The sequence below is a fragment of the Physeter macrocephalus genome, chromosome 11, assembly GCF_002837175.3.
Source record: "Physeter macrocephalus isolate SW-GA chromosome 11, ASM283717v5, whole genome shotgun sequence".
Lineage (NCBI taxonomy): Eukaryota > Metazoa > Chordata > Mammalia > Artiodactyla > Physeteridae > Physeter > Physeter macrocephalus.
In genome coordinates, this window is record NC_041224.1 from 56,186,185 (window position 1) to 56,202,511 (window position 16,327).

General features: G+C 39.1%; 1 protein-coding gene across 6 annotated transcripts in view; it reads left to right on the plus strand.

Annotated features, from left to right (window-relative positions):
- Window positions 1–16,327, plus strand: part of APH1B (aph-1 homolog B, gamma-secretase subunit) — a 213,777-nt gene that overhangs the window by 2,916 nt on the left and 194,534 nt on the right. For all 6 annotated transcript variants that reach the window (XR_008618570.1, XM_028494911.2, XM_028494907.2 and 3 more), the window contains exons 3-4: window positions 2,327–2,397; window positions 3,214–3,336. Coding sequence is in view for 5 of the 6 variants with exons in the window: in XM_028494911.2 (XP_028350712.1) it covers window positions 2,327–2,397; window positions 3,214–3,336 (194 nt within the window). In the remaining variant the exon portion in view is untranslated. The remainder of the gene's footprint in view (window positions 1–2,326; window positions 2,398–3,213; window positions 3,337–16,327) is intronic.

A 16,327-nucleotide genomic window follows, 5' to 3' on the forward strand; every position in this document is an offset into this window, starting at 1 on the left:
GCCATGGCCGCTGAGGCTGCGCGTCCGGAGCCTGTGCTCCGCAACGTGAGAGGCCACAGCAGTGAGAGGCCTGCGTCCCGCAAAAAAAAAAAAAAAAAAAAAAAAAAAAAAGAAATTTCCGTTAGTTCCTGGAAATATTAAAGAATAACAAATAAAAATCAAACATAACATTTCAGGTTCCATGGGAATACAGTACCCTTGACAGATGGACATTCAGCTGTGGTTGAATGTTTCTGGTATGCAGCAGTTACTACTATTCCAAATTTTAATTTTAACTGTAGAATATATTAAGGTAATAAAAATCTTCTTTCTGACCTCTACCTTGCACAGGCAAATGCAGTCTCTGTCACATGGTTGTCATCTTGTCTCGTTCAAGGCTAAACATTCCTCATTTCTTCAGCTGGCCCTCAGGAGACATGGATATGGCTTCCAAACCTTTTCCCATCTCTGTTCTTTTATGTCAGTGGACACGCCTTTTTGTTGGTGCCTGGGATTTACCTGTGCCTGGAACCCAGCACAGTACCCTGCTGTGGTCAAAGCAGTGCAGAGAGCAGGGTCCTTCCCACCCTTGACAGGGCACTGTTCTCTTAACTCAGCCTTGGGTTGCACTGGATTTTCCTGTCTCCAACATCACTGGCTCATGTTGGTTTTGCATTTATTAATTTCAGTAGATTTTCATAGATCAGGATGTGACTTTAATAACCCCTTAGGACTTGAGGTTCTAAAACCTCACTTACCTGGAGTGGCTAAACGGGTATCTGCTGTTCTTCACTATTGTGTTTCTTCACGGTTTCCACCTGAAAAGCAACCCTTTATTGGCACTAACCTAAGGTTCCAAAGGACTACAATCTGAACATGGGTTGCCTTTTTTTTTTTTGGCCACAGCTGTGTGTCTTGTGGGATCTTAGTTCCTCCACCAGGGATTGAACCCGCGCCTTCGGCAGTGAAAGCACGAAGTCCTAACCACTGGACCACCTGGGAATTCCCCATGGGTTGCCTTTTTTTTTTTTTTGCCTGTGCCCAGAAGCATGTGGGATCTTAGTTACCCAACCAGGGATCGAACCTGTGCCTCTTGGAGTCTTAACCACTGGACCGCCAGGGAAGTCCCAAAGACCTTCTTCTTTATGCTTATTACTATTTTGGTTGAATTCAGTGTTGCCTTAATGTAGTCAATATTTATATTTATGTCATGAGATAGGCTCACTGTAGTGAATATACATACCTTAAAATTTAATTAACACAATACCCAGAATATAATTTCCATGTTCTGGTTAATTTTCTACTCTTAGAGTTAACTGAAATCATTTATGTTTCAGCACTTGTTGAAAAATTGTTGTAAAATGTTTGGTTCCTTTATTGCTTTAATAAATATACTTTAAATATAATTTAAATATCCTTTGCGTCAGGATTGTTGTTGCAGACTTTCTAGCCAACAAGGGGTAGCAATAGTGACAAGAGTGGAGCCGACCTGCCGCAGTCCTCACGCATTTGTGTGGGGTGCAGGGGCTCATGGTCAGTTTGCGAATTGTCCACAACAGAAGCATAGATATGATCACTCTGAAGATCATTTCTTATTGAGCAGTAGTCTAATGTTTCATTCAGGTATTCATTAATCTTCTTTTCTGAGGGTGGCATTTTATTCTCCCCTGATTACTTCTCCCCTGAGACCTGACTGGGGTTATGCAACAAATAATGTTTTCGAATCAGAAGACCATTTGATTAGGTATCCATGAGAGTTCACACTGTCAGTGTTGTAGGATTTAAGAGTAAGGAGAGATGGGATGAATAATTATCAATTACTGGTAAAGGTGGCTTCTTTGAGCAATTGTTGCATGAACTAGACTTTGAAGAGTGAGCACCACTTACATTCTGCAGAGTGGAAGGTAGAAGGGAGAGTGACAGAATAAGTGTAACCCAGGCAGAAATACAACAAAGTACCAAAGAAGTGGAATAGAAGATACAGTACTTTGGGAAGAGGAAAAATTCAGAGTGGTAGATGCCATAAGATGTTGAATTAAATACTTCCTAAGCTTAGTCATAAGTATTGCTTTTTTTGTATTATTAAACTCAATCCCTGATGGCTTGTTTACTTATATTCTTCTTATTTTTCCTCCTCTTTGTGAATGTCAGATAAAAGGCAAAAGTTGATTGGAAATTTTGGTTGACTTTATTTAGTTAATTGAAAACTTGCTGTGTCCGTTTAAATGGATTTTAGATTTGAGTATAATGTGATCAAAAACCTCATTAAGTATCTGGATTTTAAAATATCTTCTGTGTTTTTCTGATATACTACTTAAAAAAAATTATCTGTGTGGTTTTATTTTAGAAAATCCAGTGAGGGTTTGAAGAGTATAAACCCAGGTGAGAAAGCACCCTCTATGCGATTGCTGGCTTATGGTAAGTTAGAACTGCATAGCGTCGTAAAGATAAAAGATCAGACTTGATATAAAAGCCATTATCATCTTTTAAATTTTTTTAGGTTTCAAGTAGTATTTTACTACTGCATTGGCCTATTGGTGTACACTTTATTTTTCTAGCTTTCCAGGGCCCTTAAGTAAAGGAAAGTGATTGCAGGTGACCCTTATCTGTGTGTCCATTAAATATTAACCAGATTTGACATAGGTTTTTTAACATGTGTACACTCCAGTTAACAATTTCTAAGTGATGTTATTGTTACCTTCTCTGGGTTGTTTCCATGACTTTTCTGTACTGAGAGGACTCTTCATATTAATACAGTTAATACCTCTTTGTATTTTTCTTTCAGAATTATGGTTTAAAGGTTGGATCCGGGTCCCTAAATTGAGTCACCCAGCTTGACCCAGGGATCCCTCTTTACAATACAGTCACCCCTCAAGCTCAGTTCCATCAAACTTAATTCTACAGATTCTGTTGTCATGAATTAAAGTCAGAGTTTCAGTATCGTATCCTCCTGTCTCGCCTGTCCCTTTGGAGCCTTTCTGGAACTCTTTCTCTCCTTTTTCATTTCTCTGCTACATTTCACTGACCATTTCCTGTCCTCTTTTCTCCCCACTTCTCTCTCGGTTCATCATTTCGCCAGGCGCTTGCCTTTTCTGAGCCAGCTTTCCACTGCTTCTCTAACAGCATGTGCACCCTTTTTCCTTCAACAAAATAGTGTTCCCTAGTCCTTGGGAATTTGATTTGAAGAGAAATCACAGCATGAGTAGGTTTAACAGTGTTTTCCTTCCTCTTTAGTTTCTGGCTTGGGCTTTGGAATCATGAGTGGAGTATTTTCCTTTGTAAATACCCTGTCTGACTCCTTGGGACCGGGCACGGTGGGCATTCATGGAGACCCTCCCCAATTCTTCCTGAATTCAGGTATGTGTCTGGTAGCTGTGAATGTTCAGATTTATGATCTAAATGATCATCCTTAGTGGAGTTCCCTGGCTTAGGAAATGAAGTGAATAGAAATTTATGTTATATCTTCTAAAGGCACTGTGATGGAAAGGACCTAGGAAAATAAAAATTACAGTTAGAGTATTGTAGAATTTTAGAGTGGAACTAAGCTTGCATAAAATTTATTTTTCTGTTACTATACTAACAGTGTTTCTGTATAGCTGATATATTGTAAGTGAATTTTTATAGGCTATATGCTTTTTTTGTTTTTATTAGTTTATATTTCTCTTCACTGTAGCCCTAATCTTTAGTTCATTTATCATCTTGGCCGCTTTTTGGAATGGGAAGTATAGTTTAATCTTGAAATTGAGAGGAGAGAAAATAGTTCTTATTTAATGTGAGGTGATGTCATATATCTAAAAACGTATATTTAAACATACATATATTTAATTTTAACTGTAACAATCCATCTTCCCTGTTCCTTAAGAACTGGGCCACCAGCAGGAACTTAAGAGTTCCTTGTTCCTCCTCACTTCTCCCCCACAGGTAACTGTTGTCCTGATTTTGTGTTATTAAGTCCCTGGGTTAGCCAGGTCTGAAACTTAGGTTTTTAACATGTATCGATGTTTTACTTTGAAGGTAAAACCTGAAAGTTTTACCTTCATGTGTGTATCTGAAAAAAAAAAAAAAAGAAAAGAAAAGAAAATTTAGTTTTCTTGCTTTTGAACATTTAAAAATAAATTGTACTGTATTCTTTAAAAAAAAGAAATTGAGAGGAAAAAAATAATAGATTAGTTGACCTTTATCCAAAGATGCAGGTAAAAGGACCAACCCATTTCAAACCGCTTTTCATCCACCAGATGAAAATTGTCCCCATGATGCAGTGGTCACACATTTGAGAGTTGGTAATATACATAATTAATATAAGATCTCTCCTAAATTACACAAGAAGAATCTTTTAAAAAATAGTTTTTAAAAACCCCACTGTATTTTTTTGTTTTCACAAGTTGTATCGTTGAAGTAAGTGACCCTATGCACAGATTCTTTTAATTAAATCATTATTAATTTATCATCTTTATTAAAGTAATTTCTGTCTTCAAGGAGCTTATCATCTTGTAGAGGGAATAAGACCAAAAAAGTGATTAAGCGTTTCAATGCAGTTTAACATAATAATAGAAAAGATATAAGGAGGTATGACCAAATTAAAAAAACAAATTGCTGCAGTAAAAAATTGAGAGACATGCTGCACATTATAGTGATCCCCAAACCCAGCGGACCCTTGTTCATCATTTCAGTTCAGACCTTGGTATCTCCTGTCTAGATTACTACCATTAACTCCCACCCGGTTAGTCTTTCCTCAAAACATTTTCCATGGGAATCCATCCCGTATACAGCCCCCCAAATGACTCGTCCCTGTACGAAAATGTATAAGGGCTTTTCAAAGCCTACAAGTTATTCGGGGCCCTTCACGTCCGGCTACAAGTTAGAGGACAGGAAAGTATGTCAATGGAATGGGTCCTACTTATTTAGTTGCGCCCCCAACATAGCAAATTATCTTCCTTTTAAACATTCCATAATTAGAATATTTCTGACAGTCTTAAGAAATGAACATAATAATGAGTATTAGATTTTTAGTACAACTGTAATATTAATGCTAAAATCTGTTAGCATCCAATATAAGTTAATAAAACATAACCAGGAGGGGGTGTTACTGCTGCAGTTTTCTATTTTTTCTTAAATCAGTCTATTAAACTGCTACATAAGCATTTTTTTTTTTTTTGGTTCTCAAGTAGCAGTCTCCTAATGGAACTTATTTTTCTACCAGATTCTGTCACTAGATGGCGCTAATTCCCTTTTGTGAACTAGGCTGTTTTCATAAGATTGGCTTAAAATGATTGTTTTGGAAGAAAGTAAAAAATGTGCTAGCAATTTGGGGATTGTATTTGTGATTTCTATAAATTCAAAGAAAATAAAGTGTTTAAATATCTTTAGCTAAGTTAGGACGGCAGGCTGACCATGCTGTGGATGTGTACCTATAGAGTCAAGAATGGCTGTTGCTTTATCATGTGCTAGAGTTTATTTGTTATAACATCATTCTTTGGAGCATAACCTTTGAATTAAACATTTAAGAAACTACTTATTGCATTTAAGAATAATAACCCGAAATTTGCATGTATTTGTGTTTATTGCATATATTATTTGTAACTGCTGCTGTTACCATGTATTTAGGCATGAGCTCCTTTTTAATTTTTCAGTTAAATAGTTTAACATACTCCATTATAAATGCCTAAGTAATAATCAGGAATATGGGGTATAATTAGTATGTCTATGTTAGTACAAGATGTACACTATATGATACCTGTATGTACATAGGTTTTCATGTGACAAATCAGCATAGTTTACAAATTAAATGTATTATAAGTTAATTCTTTTTGTTTGTAGTTGTGTAGTAGGCTAACATTAACTTTTATTAGAATCATTACCGTATCTTGGTTATTCTGTATAGAGGCAAGGTGTAGGAATTGGAGTCTTAAGTTCAGGTCTTACCCTGGCTCATTAATTTAGTATTTTGGGCAAGTCCATTTGATCATTTAATCACTCATTCTACAAATACTTAAGTATTTTTATTTAACAGCCCAGTTAATGTTTATATGTTCCACTCATAGCAGGGAATAAAAACAAACAGCTGATTACAACAAAGTGTGATAAATACTATGATGAGGAAGAGCCATGAGTGCAGAAAAAAGCTGTAACCCCCTGGGGTGGTATTGTACTTCTCCTTCGTAGTACTTACCACATTTATAATTAATTGATCAACTGTGTAGTTATTTGTTTATGTCTTTCTCCCCAGCTGGATGCTCAGCCATATAAGTGCAAGGACTGTCTGTCTTGTTCACTGCAGTATCCCCAGCACCTTGTGGAGTTCTTTGTTTCTAGATGAACTCATAAATATTTATTGAAAAAAAATGAAAGGCAATGCTTATGGAGGAAGAGCTATCTGAGTAGAGATTTAAAGCATGAATGGTAGGTGGCAGGCAAAGCAAGGTGGTTGTCAGGGAAGAATGTTCCAGGTGGAGGGAAGCAGTCTTCCTTGTAGTCCTGGAGGTTAGAAAGACATTGTTCACGGGTCACAGGAAATACTGGACTTCCATCTAACCCCTCAATTTCCTCATCTTTCAGCAGAGGCAAAAATAATACCTAGCTCAAGGTGGTAGAGAATGAAATAAAATTAGAGAGTGTATATTTAAGTGCTCTATAAGCTGTAAAATAGCCCAAGGGTAGAGGATTTGGTTCTCGAAATGAAGAATAGAATTTAGAGAAAGGATAATTTCTCTAATTTATGTGGTATCTGGGTTTATCACTCTGAATTGCCTCCCTTGTGCTTTAGAAGAAAAATGTCTTTAGTACTCAGTAAGGATAGCTGATATTTTATTTTTAAAACTTCCCCAAACCATTCATTTGTATTGGGTTGGCCAAAAAGTTCGCTTGGTTAATGAATACATTGTTCAATGAAGTTCTTGGTGAAAATGAAAAATGTGTCTTTTATTTTTACTTGAAACTGAATGAACTTTTTGGCTAACCCAGTATTTTATTTTCTTAGCAGTGCTCTTATCTAGGTAAGGTTTTCAACTTTTCAGCCACTGAACCTTTTAGGAGAAATCAGTATGGGTCAGATCACATGTAGAGTATCGTGTTCAATTCTGAGCATTGTGATTTAATAGGAATACTGAAGAACTAAAGTTGGTATAGAAGAACATCGTTAGTATGGTGAAAGATCTAGAAGCTATATGATTGAAGGGAAGAGGAATATTGAGCTTGAAGAAAAATAAAAGTAAGGGGAATGTGGGAGATTTCATTTTTGACCAAATTTGTCATTCTGCTGTCATAGAAGTATACATCCACACCCTTGCATTGACCTCATGGTGACTAGAACGTACTTGCCTACCCCTGACTTTGAGTTCGGCCCTGTGACACGAATTGGCCAAATAGTGAACGTAAGTCACTAATTGGATGTAAGTGGATGTAAGTCAGAGACATAAAAAGCACTTGCATGGTTGGTTCTGCCCTCTTGGGCTCTGATTATGAGCCAGAGAACATGCCCCCATAGTTAATGCCTCCTTAGCCTGGACCACAGAATGAACAAGTATAGAGCAGACCTGGGCCCAACCTGAAATGACAAGGCAAACCCAGCTGTACCAGCAGCCTGTAGCAGAGCTGTCCCGCTGACCCCAGCCTCACTTAATCAGCCAAAGCACAGTCAACCTCTAGACCAGTGAGCGTGAGAATAAATCCTTGTTGTTGTAACTCAGTGAGTTTTTTTCATTCATTCATTTTTTTCCCATAGTATTTTAAGTATTGATATAATTTCTATAATACAATGTGGCAGTTGGTTAAATGTTTAAACTTTTAAGTGAAAGCACTTTTCATGCAAGACTGTCTCAAATAACTACCAATTCCAGAGAGGTAGAGAAACTATAGCATTGTTAGTGATACAGAGAAAATGATCTGCAATAGAGCTTAATCTGCAATTCTTATCCTTTTCTGAATTTGTTAGAATCTTAATTTCTTATAATAAATTACCACAACTGTCACTGCTTATGACACAAGGATGCTCCATATACTGTAACGTGTCATTGGTTTTGTTACCAAATATATATTTTCATTATATGTTTTCATTACATCAGTAGTCTTTCCTTCAAGCTTCTCAAATAACTGAGAATGGAAAATTATACTTTTGAAATGTCTTTTCCCCAAACCTAGGCCTGTTATAGGTTCTAGTAGCCTATGATACATTATCAAGTGTGCAGAGCCCAGGTAGCCATCTTTAGGCAGAGTGCAAACAGGCAGCTCAGTGAATTGCTTCACAGAGTGACTGAAAGAATGACGCAGGCTGTGGCTCTTCCACATGTGTTCTAGGTCACCTTCTGTGACAGTGACATCTCTTTGATCACATGGCTGGGTGGAGAGCCCCTGCTGACCCCTTTGCAGTTCAGGCAAAGGGGTGCCTTGTGCGTCTCTCTCTTCAGGCCTTGTGTCAGCTTCACATGTGAATTGGTCCTTATTTTTTTCATCCACTGCTGCCTTTAATTTTTGGTGGTTTCTTTTGTGTGTGTGTGTGTGTGTGTGTGTGTGTGTGTGTGTGTGTGCAGTGAATCTTACAGAGATTTTTTTCATAGTGTGATGAGCAGGATAGTACCCTATAAAGATGATTTGCATTGGGAAAAGGTAATATTTTTTGAATACCATTCAGCATAGTATCTTCCTTCATTTAGCCCCATAGGAATATATGTTTACCCACTATACCCAATATTTATAATTTGAAAGGAGAAAAAAAAATCCTGTCTTCAACTTTACTGATGAGCCTAGCCTTGCTCAGCAAGCTCAGCTTGATCCTCTGCAGCTCCATGGCTGTGCTGGGAGGCTGTGCTGGAGTCCTGGCATTTACTGAGTTGCTCCATGCGCACTTCTCACCAAGGATGCTCGTCACTACTGGGGCCGCTTGTACCAGTTCACTCTTCTACCTCCCCTCAGCTCTGCTAAAGAGAATCACAATGTTCACATCAGTGCTGCTGCATTGCACAATTTCTGGGGGAATCATTCACATTGTAACATGTTTCATTGGTATACTCTGAGGTTTTCCAACACTGTTCCTGGAACAGGTTTTAACTAAATTTCCCCAAACCACTTTCGTTACATGCATAGAAGTTTGGAAATCTTCATGGTTCTCTGAAGGGATTAATCAAGCTTGAGGTTTATTTTAAGGCAGCGGTCCCCAACCTTTTTGGCACCAGGGACCAGTTTCATGGAAGACAGTTTTTTCCCGGAGCCGGTGGAGTGGGGGGATGGGTCAGGCGGGAATGCGAGCGATGGGGAGCCGCAGATGAAGCTTCGCTAGCTCACCTGCCCGCCCCTCACCTCCTGCCATGTGGCCGGGTTTCTAACAGGCTGTGGACCAGTACCGGTCCGTGGCCCGGGGATTGGGCACCCCTGTTTTAAGGGATAGATCTATTGGATTTTCTCATCTTTTTCATTCTAAAATTCTTCACCAAACATTTACTTGAATATTTTCATTTACAAAGATCTACGTGGATATTTCAATCTTGAGAATGAAGTGCCTTGTTTCAGATGGTAGGCTGCTTTCCCATCTCTCAGGAGACTTTCTCCTTACATTCAGTGGAACAGTGATTTGCAATACTGCTGATTTACCAGCATTTCTGGAGGACAGAAGGCACGGATGGCATCTTTAAATCGGGGTATCTCTGTGGTCTCCGTCATCTCAGTTGAAGCACTTCCATCCTTCCTGTTGCTCAGGCCCAAAACCTTGGGAGTAATTCCTGATTCTTCTGTTTTTCTCGTTACTCACATCTAATCCAACTGCAAATCTTACCCTCCCACTTCCATTGAAATCTCCATCCAAGTTCTTATGGGCTACCTTTTGCTTTATATATGGAATCAGGCATGGATGTTTGAGAGATGCTTTGGAGCAAACATTTAAAGAAAAGGTAAACCTGATGGTGCTGAAACTACTCCAGGGCAGAGACAGACATGAGAGGGTCCTAGTTAATTTCATGAAGTCTGTGAAGCATTAATACAAAGTAATAGAATCCTGAGAGCCCACACTCACTGAATTAGGGAATTGCACCCTAGGTTCCTGTGAGCACTGCCTTAGACCCCATGCTCCCAATGGCAGCTCTGGCCAGTGAGTTTGGCTTGGTTTATTATGCAGCATTTTTGTTATAATAATTGACCTATAGAGAGAGTTTCAAGTATTTTTTAATGTGCCACATATGGAAAAAAAGAGTTGACTTTTGCTTCTTCAAAGGGCCTTCCTAGGCTTAATAAGCAGGAGCTGGAGCGGGATTTCTCAACCTCGTTACTGTTGACTTTGGGGGTTCTTTTTTCGGGGGGGGTTGTCTTGTGTACTGTAGGGTGTTCATCAGCGTCCCTGGCTTCTATCCACCAGATGCCAGAAGCAGCCCACCCCCAGTGTGGCAACCAAAAATGTCTACAGACATTGACAAGTGACCTCTGGGGGCAAAATCCCCCCACTTGAGAATCACCGAGTTGAAAGGCCAGATTTGGATTCGCTTTTAGAGGGAACTTTCCCACAGTGACTGTTTTGATGAAATAAGCTCCTAAACTGGAAGTATTTGAAGTGGACCCTGTGGGATATGCTTTTTCATTGCACAGGGGCCTAGATCAGCAACTTCTAAGGGGCTTTCCAACACTGACTCTCCACACTGATGGGCTAACTGGGGGAGAGAATTTCATCATTCTTCACCATCTGCTAGGGGGACTGTAAATGTAACATCGTTTCCTTGGCAGTCTGTTCAGCTCATGAACATCCTTCAGGAGCATTTTCATAAATCTGAAATGATATTTTGTATCATTATATTTGTTTATATTCAGATTGCTTTCAGGACGTTTTCTTTTTGATCTGGTTGGTATTAAGGGACAGTACTATGCCTTTCTTATGGCTGTGTCATGAGATGGTTTTCAAAATGTCTTATTTTTATCTGGGAGAATGTTACTTGGTTAGTAATATATGTACATCTACATTACAATAAACTAAGTCACAGAGTCCTGTTACATTTTTTAAAGCAAAAATGTAAAGTTAAATCCTTATTGCAGGAAAGGTATTTTCAAAAACACTGGTTTAGTTCTGGGTCCTGAATTGGGCTAGGTCATTGGAGATCTCTCCAGCATCTGGTGAGTTTCTGCAACCAAGAGGGATGGAGGAGAGTCTGTCACTTCGCAGAACCTTGAAGTCCCAGACCTTTCTCTTCCTCGGAAAAAGCATCCAGAAGCCCTTTGGTAATCACATCCTATCTCTGGGCAGCTGAGGCTGAGCCTTGGCTTTGGGAAGTCCTCCTCTGTCTGTTGTTGCCACCATCCAGCAGCAGGCCTTGGAGCTGTCTGGCCTGGTTATAGAGATGCTCTGAAGTTGTCAGGGAAAGCCAGATGACAGCAGCTTCCATGCTGGCTGGATCCAGTATTAGGCTCTATAGCTGTATTAGGCCGTTGTCTTTGCAAGGACAGAAAAGTAGATATCAGGAATGAGGGAGAGAGGGACAAGGGTGAAAATGAAGATATTTATGAATCTGTATGCTAGAGTGTTTGGGCTATGTTCAGGAAGGATTAAAGAACCAAATAGTAAATGTAGCATCTTAAAGATAACACTGAAACAGTTTGCTTAGAAGTAGGTTGGATTGAAACATTCTCTACCAAGAGAATGTGTAAAAGATCATTAGAAAAGGAAGTCCATTAGCAAAGTATTGAAATATAATTTCACAAACAGATGTAAAATACTTGTTAGAACTCTTCAGCTTTCTGATTAATGTTCCAAAACATTAAAATTATGGGAGCTCTTTTTATTAATTTAGATTATGAAAGGATATAATTTTGATATTCTCATGGTTAACTTAGAAAAGTGTTTTTGTTTTTTCTACTTTTAAAAATATTAGAACAAAGCAATGGGAATTCCCTGGTGGTCCAGTAGTTAGCACTCCGCGCTTCCACTGCAGGGCACATGGGTTCGATCCCTTGTTGGGGAACTGAGATCCAGCATGCCGCACAGTGTGGCAAAAAAAAAAAAAAAAAGAACAAAGCATATTTTAGGGTTAGACTCACTGAAGGACTTTTAGAATTTTATATATTTAGGAACATGACATGAGAAAGGTTTAGTAATTAAAAGATAGTACCCTAGAGATAATATTAACAAATCTTCATTTCTAGCTGCAGTTAATTCCATTTATTAGGGAGAAGTATCAAAATAGTATGTGTGTAGCTCTAGCTACATGTATGTGACAGAATAGTTTAGATATCCAGGGCTCAGTTTCTGTTGGACCTCTAACCAGTTGCAGAGGAAACAAACAATAAATCCCAGTAATCTAAACAGCACATTGTAATAGTAAAGGCTTATGACTATAGAAGCTAGCCAGAAAGTAGTGCTAGCTGAATAAATAAGCAGTCAAGTAGGAATATACAATGTTTTAATAAATGTCTGAGAGTTCCTTTTTAGATACTGTGTTAATAAAACAGTAAACTGATACGACGCGCTTCTTTTCTGGAAAGGAAGTTCCATGGGACTGTATTTTGTTCACCGTGATAGCCCTATTGCCTGGCCCATAGTGGGTGCTAATAAATCTTTGTATGGATTAATAAAAGAGGGGAGGAAGAAAGTAAATTTGCGAGTAATACAATGTCAGAGGAAGAAATAATCTACAAGAGTGAACAAGAGTGCATTTTAAAACATATTCAAGTGCCCAGGAAGCTTGGATGAATGTGGTAATTGCTTGCTGCTTTGCTTCACTTTCCCGCCTGTTAGTACAAACTCACTAAATTAAAGGTCCTGGCTTATGCTCATCTTTGAATCGGGAGACCATAGCACATAGTAGTTGTCATTTATTGAAAAACTGTGGTTTGCAAAGCACTGTTCTCCCCTGCGCAGCAATCCAGGGGCATTATTTGCATTTTAGAAATAAAGGAAACAGAAGCTCAGAGGGGTTGGAATAGCTTGCCTAAAGCCGTACCGTGGAGCTAGGATTCCAGCTCAGGAGTGTGTGTCTCTGGCCAGAGCTCATAGGAATCATCTTCAGGCCAGACTCCCTAGGTGCTCAGTAAATGTGTGTGGAGTGTTTAAAAAAAAAAAAAGAGTAGGTATCAGGATGAATTCACCAAGGAGATGGCACTGAGCTAGATGTTAAATAAAAGTAAGATTTGGATGGAGTGAAATGGGTAGGCTGGTGGTGAGGGGTAGAGCATTCAGGCAAAAGGGGTAATCGGTTAAAAAACAAAAAGTGAAAACAGAGTCATAGACAGAGTATAAGTAAGAGTTCTGGTTTTCTTCCATGTAGGATATGTTTCAGGATTAGTAAAGGATAGTAATTTCGGTCTAGGTTGTAGAGGGCCTTCGATGCTAACCTGAGATGCTTGGACTTTACTTTGGAGACAGGGTCAATCCATCAGAGATAATTTTTAGCAGGAAAGAGCCTTGCAAACAGAAATCTCCACCTAGAATTCGAAAGAAAGTTGAGGGCTAATGATATCTTGAGAATGTTTGTCTGAAACAGAGTAATGCTCTTTTGGATGAGAATGAACTGAAAAGTCCATAAGTAAGAGCATTTTCCAAGTAGCTGAACTCTAGGACTTGATCACAGGAGGATAATTGGCTGGCTTCAATGTATGTGGTAATGCATAGAAGAAAGGGCAGATATAGCTGTCAAACAAAAGATAAAGCAGGAGGCTGCAAATAAGAAAAGAGTTTATTTGGGGTCTTAAGAATTGCAAGTCAGGGACTTCGCTGGTGGCTCAGTGGTTAAGAATCCGCCTGCCAATGCAGGGGACACGGGTTCGAGCTCTGGTCTGGGAAGATCCCACATGCCACGGAGCAACTAAGCCTGTGCGCCACAACTACTGAGCCTGAGCTCTATAGCCCGTGATCCACAGCTACTGAGCCCACCTGCCACAACTACTGAAGCCTGTGCCTAGAGCCTGTGCTCCACAGCAAGAGAAGCCACTGCAATGGGAAGCCCACACACCATGAGGAAGAGTAGCCCCCGCTCACTGCAACTAGAGAAAGCCCACGCGCAGCAATGAAGACCCAATGCAGCCAATTATAATTAATTAATTAATTTTTAAATAAAGAATTGCAAATCAGGAGACAGATTCGTGTAATCTTGAAAGAGTGTTCCAAGGAAGAAATAGACTCGGGCTTATAAAGACAAGAGGCGATGAGGTTGTTAAAAGTTGCCTAGTGAGAACTGTGATTGACCTAAGTCGGAAAATATTTGTCCTTAAGGAATCACAAGTTGTTTTAGAGTAGGGGTCCAGTAAGTGGATAGACTGTCATGAGTTATTTTAGGGTAAAGGTTCAATAAGTGTCTTGAGTTTCTGGCTGGTGTTCTGGATAACTTCATCAGGTCAAAATGTCAGACTCCATCTCGGCTGAGCCATGCCTGAGTTACACTTCCTTAATGACCACCCGGCTCCATTTGGAGAGTTCTCTTAGCAATACTGACTCCATTTTGATCTTCCTTTCACATAGCTCACGAACAGATGACTCATTAATGATGTCATTTCTTTCTCTTGACATGTAATTGATGTGTAGGCTTTAGAAAAACCTTAGAGTGTGAACATCTGTGTCTATAGATCACAATTTCTACTCTGGTCTTTTGTGACATAAAATTAACTCCTGGGTGTTTTCAGTTGTCTCAACTCTTACACCATCACATAAACAGGCATCTGTCTTCAGGGAAACTGACCTTTGAGGGATCGTCAATGGAATTAAAATGCATCATTTTAGTTTCATCTACCATTGCCCCAAAGTTTTTTCTTTTTTAAAATCACTCCTCTACTTTAAAGAATTTACCGTCATTTGCTGAAACACTATCACTAGATGTAACAACTTGCTTTCCTCCAGCCTCAACAATTATGTCTTTTTAATAGTTTGCTTTTGACTTTGTATAACTGAAATAATGGTCATTTTCCCACAATATGCTTTTCCCTCACTCAACATTATATTCTTAAGACCATTTATATTATAGAACATATAAGCATTCCATTGTGTGAATACACCACAGTTTATCCATTCTGGTAATGATGAACATTTTTTGTTATTACAAACAGTGCTGCTATTAATATTCTTGTATGTATCTCCTTGTACAAATATACTAAAGTTTCTCTGCAGCAGTTTCTCAAACTTGACCATGCATTAGAATCACCTGGAGGGCTATTTAAACATAGATTGCTGGGTGTATTGTGTCAGATCCAGGAGGTCTGAGGTGGGTCCCAAGAATTTGTATTTCTAACAGGTGCTCAAGTGCTAGTGATCTATTGATTAAAAAACTAACTGCTTCAGAGTCCATACAGTGAGCCCACCATATCTGTGGGTTTTGCATTCACAGATTCAGCCAACCATGGATCAAAAATATTCAGGAAAAGAAAATCCCCCAAAGCAAAACTTGTACTTGCCTGGCTCCAGCAACTATTTACTTAGAATTTACACTGTGTTTTACAACTATTCTCATAACAATTACATTATATTAGGTATTATAAGTAATCTAGAGATGATTTAATGTATACATATACGATGGAGGATGTGCTGTGCATAGGTTATATGCAAATATTATACCATTTTATATAAGGGACTTGAGCATCTGCAGGTTTTGGTATCCATGGGGGGTCCTGGACCCAATCCTCCACGGATACCAAGGGAGAACTGTATAGGTCTAGCTGTGGAATTGCTAGAGTGCGATAGAGAATGCAAATTTTCAACTTTGCTGGGTAATGCTAGATTGCCTACCAGCAGTGTGAAAGAGAATGGTCAGACTTGACTTTTTGCCAGATTGGTGGGTGTTAATGGTGGAAAAGGGAAATCTGTGTGCCTTTTTTCATGTTGAAACTTTCAGAATATGTGGAACTTGATCTTTCTTTTTCTTTTTTCGGCCATACCTCTTGGCTTGTGGGATTTTAGTGCCCCGACCAGGGATTGAAGCTGGGCCCTCAGCACTGAGAGCGTGGAGTCCTAACTACTAAACTGCCAGGGAATTCTGAAACTTGCTCACTTTAAGTAAGGAATGTTGTCCAGGATGCAGGACACACACGCACACGCATGCACACACACAGTATTCCATAGAAAAACCTGTGTGTGCCGATCAAGTTCAGTTTCAGTTGCTTAAGATTCTTGGATAAAAAATGGGCAGAAGACCTAAAAAGACATTTCTTCAAAGATATACAGATTGCCAACAAACACATGAAAGGATGCTCAACATCACTAATCATTAGAAAAATGCAAATCAAAACTACAATGAGGTATCACCTCACACCAGTCAGAATGGCCATCATCAAAAAATCTGCAAACAATAAATGCTGGAGAGGGTGTGGAGAAAAGGGAACCCTCCTGCACTGTTGGTGGGAATGTAAATTGATACAGCCACTATGGAGAACAGTATGGAGGTTCCTTAAAAAACTA